Genomic DNA, 7,716 nt, shown 5'->3' on the forward strand with positions numbered 1-7,716 from the left:
TGTATATTTATACAAAGTCAGCTTATTGCCCCCACAAACTGGGTCCTCAATTTACCTACCTTAGAAAGGATGGAAGGCTGAGTCAACCTTGAGCCTGGTGAGATTCGAACTTACAGTAATTGCAGACAGCTGGTGTTAATCACAATGCTATCAGTCTGCTGAGCCACCAGGCCCTGAGGAAATTGCCTTTCTTCCTTTACCAATGCTTGTTATTCCCATGTGACAGAAATTCTTTCAGAATTACAATTCAATTTTCAACTATGAACATGACTACTATGAATAGTTTCTGCTGTTCAAAATTAAAATAGAACTTTAAAAACATACAGTGTGTAGAGTGATCACTGGACTATGCTATTTGTATGCATGCCTATGTATTTTTAAAGAACCCATTTGGAAACAAAACAGAAGCTAGTTAATGCAGAACCAGAGAACAAATTGATGAAGCAAAAAAAAAAAAAAGAAAGCAGGGCATCCTTTGGTTTGGAATTGTGTTAACCTATTACACTTTATCTTGGTATATATCAGTGCAATAAATAATAATCTAAACCCATTTGTTTCTCTTTCTCCCTCACCCAACTTTTAAACCAAAGTATTTTAAATCAGTCTACTGGCAGAACTTTCTGACAAGAATCTTTGTTAAGAAGAGTCACTGCTTGAGTCCCAGAAACAAAAAGGAATCAAAACATCCCTGATGGCTAATGTTTGCGTTTCCATACACATACCTCAAAGAAGGAGTATGGAGAAGACCTAGTGGAACCCGTTCAAATTAATATTCAATATTCAAATTAAAAAACACAGGTTGATTAGATTGAAATAGATTTAAAATCAGTGCAGAGTAGATTCCATCCATGAGTTATTCCTTATCTTTGGTTTTATTAGTAGAATCCCCCACATCAGTCTTAAGGGGTTTCCTTTTAAGTAAACAAATGTAATATTAGCCTGTAAATAAATTCAGCCAGGCCAGCAACAAAGTTTAGCAGCATATAGAAGGTGAAAGCAGCTTTCCCTGAAAATACATATAAATAAAATGTAAACATATCATCATATGCCTTTTGTGCCTTGAATCAGGTTCTGTGTAAAGCAGCAGGTTTTCATTCTATACAATGGACTTTTCCACGGTCAGCGTAAAACTTAGTGCAATTATTGTCTTCTTTTGTACCTTGAATTCAAATTTGCATGAGTTCACACTTTACAGAGCAGTCTGATTTTGCTTTTGAAGTTTTTGAGTCTTTTCAGTATCATGCATCTGTATCCATTCTCAGTGTTGTCATAATGCCATAGTATTAAGGTGAATTTTTGGTAGGAGAAGGGGCCACAGAGCACATCCCTGAATGTCTGGGGCTGGATACTGAAGGAGAGACTTGAGTAGGTACTCCAGGAACCACTATTCCTTCCCTTTCTCTTTTCTTCTGCTTCATCCTCCGATTTTGGAACCAGATTTTCACTTGAGTGTCATTGAGGCCCAGAGACTTCGCTATTTCCACACGCCGGGCTCTGGTGAGGTACTTATTGAAATGGAACTCTTTTTCCAATTCGGTCAGTTGCTTAGTGCTGAAATTGGTTCTTACCACACTAGGAAAACTGGAAGACCCACAAGCTGTGGCTTTACCTGAAAACAATAAGCATTGGTTGAAAAGATTGAACTGTTATGGACAGTCATAAAATATGCAAATTTTTCGGATTAGATCATCAGGATTACACTTTTTGGGGGGGGGACTTTTGCCACGTTCCTCTCTAATTCAAGGTTATGTATGGAGCCCTTGGGGGAAGCACACTATGTTTCCATCTGGATTACGGTAGATAAAGAGGATCGAAACGAATGAAATGTATTAAATCCAGCCCATTTTAGAGAGTTTCCAGAATAGTCGCTTTCAGCATTGAAAGCGACTATTCTAATGACTTTCGTGGCGAGGTCAGCATAGAGCACTAGATAAGTTTTTTTTTAATTTAAAAAAAAAAAAGCCCTGCGAGGCTGTTTGTACAATGAAAAAGCTTTTTTAAAGAAGTATTCGCATTTGGACAACTACACAGCAGCAACAATTCAGGCATCGAAGGAGCCGAGGACCGGTTTGTTTTGTTTTTTTCCCCCAAGACCAACCAAACACCCACCGGGCACGCGCTGACGAAGCCCCGCACTTACTTTTAGGGGGTGCGTTCCTCTTGACTTTCATCCACTCGAAAGTGCTGACCGCCGCTTGGCCGCCGGCCTTGGGGCAGAAGTCCGGGGGCGGCGGCTGCAGCGACGCATCCTTGAGGCAAGGCTGAAAAGTCTCGGCCAGCGCGGTGTAATCCATTTGCAGGTAGGCGCCGCCGCCACCGCCGCCGCCGCCGCCGGGGAAAATGGACGTGGCGTAATGCAGCGGAGCGCTCTCCTCCTGGCCCGAGTATGGCGCCTCGGGACGGAGCAGGTTGAACTCGGCCGAGGGGAAAACGTGCGAGCCGATAAGCGCGCAGGGCGCCAGCTGGGGCGGCTGGAACCGAGGCGCCTGAGGGTGAGGCGTCAAGCGCTTGGAGAAGTCCGGCAAGCTTCCCGCGGGAGGACCCGGGTAAGCGCCGTCCCCGCCGGCTGACAGGGCGCAGGGCGGCCGCAAAGCCACGCTGCCGGGCTCTGCGTTGCTAAACTTCCCGGCTAAACTCAAGCTGTCCCCGCCCCGCGACAGGTACTCCAGGAAAGAGTTCATGGTCCGTCCCCCTCGCCCCACTGAGGAAGGAGAGGAAGGCACGTCGAGAAAGGCACCGCGGCAGGCAGGAGTGCGAAGGGGCAGCAGCTCCCGTCTCTCCCCTCCCTTTCTCCTCCTCTACCTGCTCCAGCACCAGCTTCTTCTGCTGCTACTGCCCCCCCTCCTCCTCCTCCTCTCAGCCCCCAGGAAAGTCGGCCGGGAGGCAACTATTGTCCTAATATACAGCCAGGAGGGCTGGCACGTGCTTGTCCGCCGGCCAATAGGGGCCTCGGGAGCCTTGGCGCGCGCGACCTGGGTTGCTTCTGGCCCGGCTTGGTCTTCAGCACTTCCAACTTTGAAGGGCTCAGGCAGGGGCTGTTTGGAGCCTGCTTCGTCCTGCCTAGAACCCGGAGTCGGATAGGAGTGAAGCGAGGGAGAGGAAAGACCCTGAGGTAGAGGTGAGTTAGAGACCCCTCCCCCAAAACCAAACCCCGTTTCCCCCTTTCATACCGGAGAGACACAGCTTACATTAAGAAGTTGGGGGGGGGACGGTTTCCAAATACCCAATAATGGGAAATACCTGTCTTCTTAGGCAATGGAGAGCTTCCAATCGTGGTGCAGATGATCCTGCTCAGCCCAGACTCAGGAGATCCTCCCTAACAGGTCAAGGGAAATCATTCCTGATAGGGTCGGTTAGCGTTCAAGAAATTTGGTATAGGTAGTGGGCCAGTGAAGGCAGGGGCTGGAAGGTGAGGATCAAGTCAAGCCGTCCTTTCCATGAATCAATCACCTTCTATTCTCCTCCAGTTTGGAATTCTCTATCAAGGTTCTAAGCTGCAAAAGATCTGGGAATTAGACTTCTGCTAAGTTTGTACAGGGTGGCATAGAGATAGGCAGAAATCGTCACCTATTTCATGGGGCTTTATAGAACTTCTCTTTTGAGGAAAGATGAACAAACTGAATGTTTTTTTTTTTAACTGTGCAAGTATTCATTGTCCCAATATCAGGCATTTGGCAAAGATTTTTTATTTATGTGTTGCAGTGTGGGACTGCAATTCTGGGTAGAGTTCTGTAAAACAGCGAATGATTTACCGGGAGTACTTAACATTGTAGATGATTGGACTATAAAGCACTTTGCTACACCGTTAATGCTAATTATTTCTGGTCTTTTAAAAAAATGTATCTGATTTTTAAACCAGTTCTTCTTAACCAAGATATTACTTTCCTGCTTCGTTTTCAGTAAAATAAATCTCACAATGCACCCCAGTTGCCCAAGATACTCACTTTTTTTGTGAGCTACTGCAGGAGACAGTCTAAGGCATACTGACTTTTTGATGGAAACTGTCCTTTTCTCCCCATGTGGCCTTGCAAACCTAAACTGAAAATTCTCTCTTCTAACCTCTGCCCTGAAAGAGCTGGATTCTGTGGGATGAAACATGATGGAAATTAAGATTCTCTGTGTAATCCTGGCAATGGAGAGGTTCCCCCTATCTTTGAGCATTAAGAAACAAATGTCAAGCAGCAGTCTGAATATGATGAAAAGGCAACAAATTTGTAATTGTTAATTTTTTTAGCATTGATATGGATCCAAATTATCGTACTTCCAGTAAAATCACTGAAATAAATACCTACATCTCATTCTTCTTAATGGTTATGCTCAAAGTCTAGATCCAATCATCCCTTTAATCAGAAGAGAAGAAGTGCTGTTGTTTTTTCTCCCTTAGAATTAGAATCTCATGTCTAGCCTTGTATCTCTACTATGATAGGGTGGGGCATTTGACACTGTTCTTTTGGCAGTCTCTGTCAGAGTTCCAAGTAACAACCCCAACGAAAGAAGACTCCGAGGCTAGAAGTTCCTCAAAGTTCCATTTTATTAAAGATGTCATATTGGCACATCTGGGAATACCCAAATCTGAACACTTCCAGGTTTTCCCCACCCAAAAGAAAGTCCAAGTTCCTTCCCCTTGCACTCACATGTCCATCACATGGTCCAATCAATGCACCATCCCAAATGGAGATGCCTCCCAGTCACGCCATTCCAGGTGCAGGCTGGATGTCCTTGACTCTCAAAGAAAAGAATGTTACTATGGCTAGATATCCCTGCTACTCCATGCAATCCCCCTTCCCAGTTTCACACAGCACTAAGTGGGGCAGCCCGAAAGATCCAAAGAAAAAGATGGCCTCCAGGGCTGACAGTCTCATACCTTGAACTAATTGTAGTACTGGACGAAAGGGCTGCCTTTCTTTTAAATTTATACCCTCAGCATCTTTAGGAAGAGCTGCACAATTAGCTTTCAGCAGAATTTAATAACAATTGCCCAAAAGGATGAGTCTTGCAATATTTTAGTTTTGTCTTTATGATCTAAGAAGCATTTCATCTCTTGTTCCATGTGGGCTTTCTCTGATCTAGACTAAAAAGCATCCGGAAGCCAATACAGATCAGGATGGTATCAACAATGCATGCTACTATACTGAGTAGTAGCTATTAATGGTCCTTGGCCAGCTTGTAAGTGCTCTGTTAGTCTTCCTTGCCAGTGAATGTGAGGCCTCATGATGATAATGGGTTTCGTTGTTTCCCTTGGTAATAATAATAACAGTCTTGTTCCTTAATGACTGCTTTCAGTTGGCATAGCAGAAAAACAGAAAGAAGAAGGCACACAAGTGGTACTTTTTTAAAACCAAAGTATCAAACCTCTGCCTCCTGCTTTGAGGGGAGATATATTTTCTTTCAAAAGCAGAAAAAAATTCCCATGTTGGCATATTAAGTCATAACCTTTCTAAAGTAATTCATAAGTAATCATCCGAAGATGTGAACTTCTGGACCAGAAAACACATTCTAAAATAGTTCTGAATTTCAAAAATTCACTTTGGGCATCTGTACAAATCCAGGGGTGTCTGTAATAATTTGTAATTAGAATATCAATTTTTCCCAGCATTACTTAATATGTATGCCTAGAGGTGAAAATGGCAAATTATACTATGGCCTTTCAACCATTCTTCCCAAATTTATCTTATTGGAGAAGCCTGTCTCAGGGAGCCACATTCTCAGAGATACTCAGAGAATCCTATCATTTCAGGTAGAACTGTCATAAAAGTACCTGGAGTTCTCTTTTTCAAAGACTTTACTTCAAAGTGTGAACAAAAGATAGAGAAGATTGAAATACAGTAAGAGTTGTTTGTTCCATCATGGAATTAGTCACCCTACTATAACCCCTTCCCTTTTATATTCCTGAAAATTCTCACTTGTTCTATTGTTTCTGCAAACAACCTGCAATAGAGGAGGATGTGACCACTATTCTGTCTGATTAGTAGAGAAAAGTAGGAGGGAGAAGGTGCATCTGCTGCAGGTTTTAAAGGGTGATTTAAACAAATATTGAATAGTAAAATCCAAACTATATTGAATTGTACCAAAAATCTAAGACATATTGTCCTTAAAACCAATGCATCCCCTTTTCATGCATGCTTGCTTGGCCTGTCTAGTTCCATTATTGCATTATAACTTATGCAATTGTTCCTGTTGCTCCCCACAAATCCACATAGAAGTAATCTAGTACTATACTAGTTCATTGGTGCCTGTTCCCCACTCTACCCCCAATAACTATACAGCGGATGTATAGAAAAACAAGTACTGATCCATAATTTCCATGAATTTTGCAACTAAGCCTCTTTCTCTTCTCCTTTTTCAATTTTTTTTTAAAAAAGAAAAGAAATAGAGGCTAACAGTGTTCTTGGAAGGCCTGGTTTCCCACCCTGGCTTTATGCCATTATCTTCTGTTAAGAATTGTCCTGGGGGCAAATATGTGCATGGGAAGTAATTCCTAAAGTGGTATGTGGCTAATATTGAGCCATATAAATGGTAGCTCTCCCTACACCATATGCTGAGTTTACTATAAAACATGGAACTTTTACAAAATAAATGGAAGATAAAACAGTAGGCTATAGTGATAAACAGGACACCTAATTGTCTTTTTATTAGAGCTGTATGTATTGTTTATGGAAACTACTAATGAGGTCCTCATTCAACTCAGACACCTTTTAAGTACAAAAATTGATACATATATGCTCAAAAAAGGCAAAGATGTTGGGCTTTGATTTTTTTTTTTTTTAGTACTATTCTACATGTTATAGCAATGTGTGTGATTTTTCTCCATGTTTTAATTGTGGGAAATTTGTTGCACTGAATGAATATACAGTTATAAAACTGAATCTCTTGTACTTTGAATGAGTTTTGCATATATTTAAATTTTAAACTGAATATATACATGAAACTGTTTTCATAAGATAGTACCGTACAAACTCTACAAAGCTAAAAAAAAATCTATACTTCTTTTTTCATAATACAGGAAGTTCAAATACCTTGGTGCTGAAGAAATGGACCTTGAAGATTTTTTTTTTTTTACAGGAAACCAAAAAGTAAATACAAATGGGGTGACAAATGGCAAAGGAGGGGGTTGCCATTTGTTACACTTTTTTCTGAAGCTGTAAAGCAATACTTCGGTAGAGAGAAAAAGAGAAACATTCAATATGGTTTAATGGGAAGAACTGTGTCACAACTCAGACTGGAACTAATAATGGGAGGGACGAAATGGTAGTACAAGAGGTATCTCCATTCCCAAGCAATATTGCTACATTAGAAAACTAAACATATGAACTGAAGTGGGGGGAACAAATGGAACAACAGTGCACTGCATCATCATTTCATGATCTCAAGTTTTTACAAGACATTTGGTACTCTAGGTAAATACCAAAAGACCTAGATACAAAAACTAACCAGACTGCAGATGAATGCTAGCCACAGAAGATCATTTATCCTTTATCAAACGGAGGCTTGCAGATATGACAACTAATAGGAGAACAAAAATAGGGAAAATCTGCCTTCTCTTTCCTTGCTGACATTACCTGTCACACAACATCTGCCTGGGACAGCCATAATGCTGTGCTTAATAGAAGGGCTAGGCTTGTACATCCAGTTGCAAAAATAGTCAGTGTAGCAGAAAAGGGTTCTTGGAAGATATCTGGTGATGAAAAGTCATAGCATGAAAGTTTCCAGAAGGGA

At 41.7% G+C, this 7,716-nt stretch overlaps 1 protein-coding gene across 1 annotated transcript; it reads right to left on the reverse strand.

Moving 5' to 3' along the window:
• Window positions 1-1,283: 1,283 nt before the first annotated feature.
• On the reverse strand, window positions 1,284-2,681 carry LOC139327164 (homeobox protein Hox-D1-like). Its single transcript, XM_070956881.1, has 2 exons — window positions 2,141-2,681; window positions 1,284-1,609 (listed from the first exon to the last, which is right to left on the reverse strand). The coding sequence occupies exons 1-2, from the start codon at window positions 2,679-2,681 to the stop codon at window positions 1,284-1,286; spliced, it is 867 nt and encodes a 288-aa protein (XP_070812982.1).
• Window positions 2,682-7,716: the final 5,035 nt, after the last annotated feature.

Source organism: Pituophis catenifer, unplaced genomic scaffold (genome assembly GCF_029215685.1).
Source record: "Pituophis catenifer annectens isolate HBS135680 unplaced genomic scaffold, rPitCat1.0.hap2 SCAF_1, whole genome shotgun sequence".
Classification (NCBI taxonomy): Eukaryota; Metazoa; Chordata; class Lepidosauria; order Squamata; family Colubridae; genus Pituophis; species Pituophis catenifer.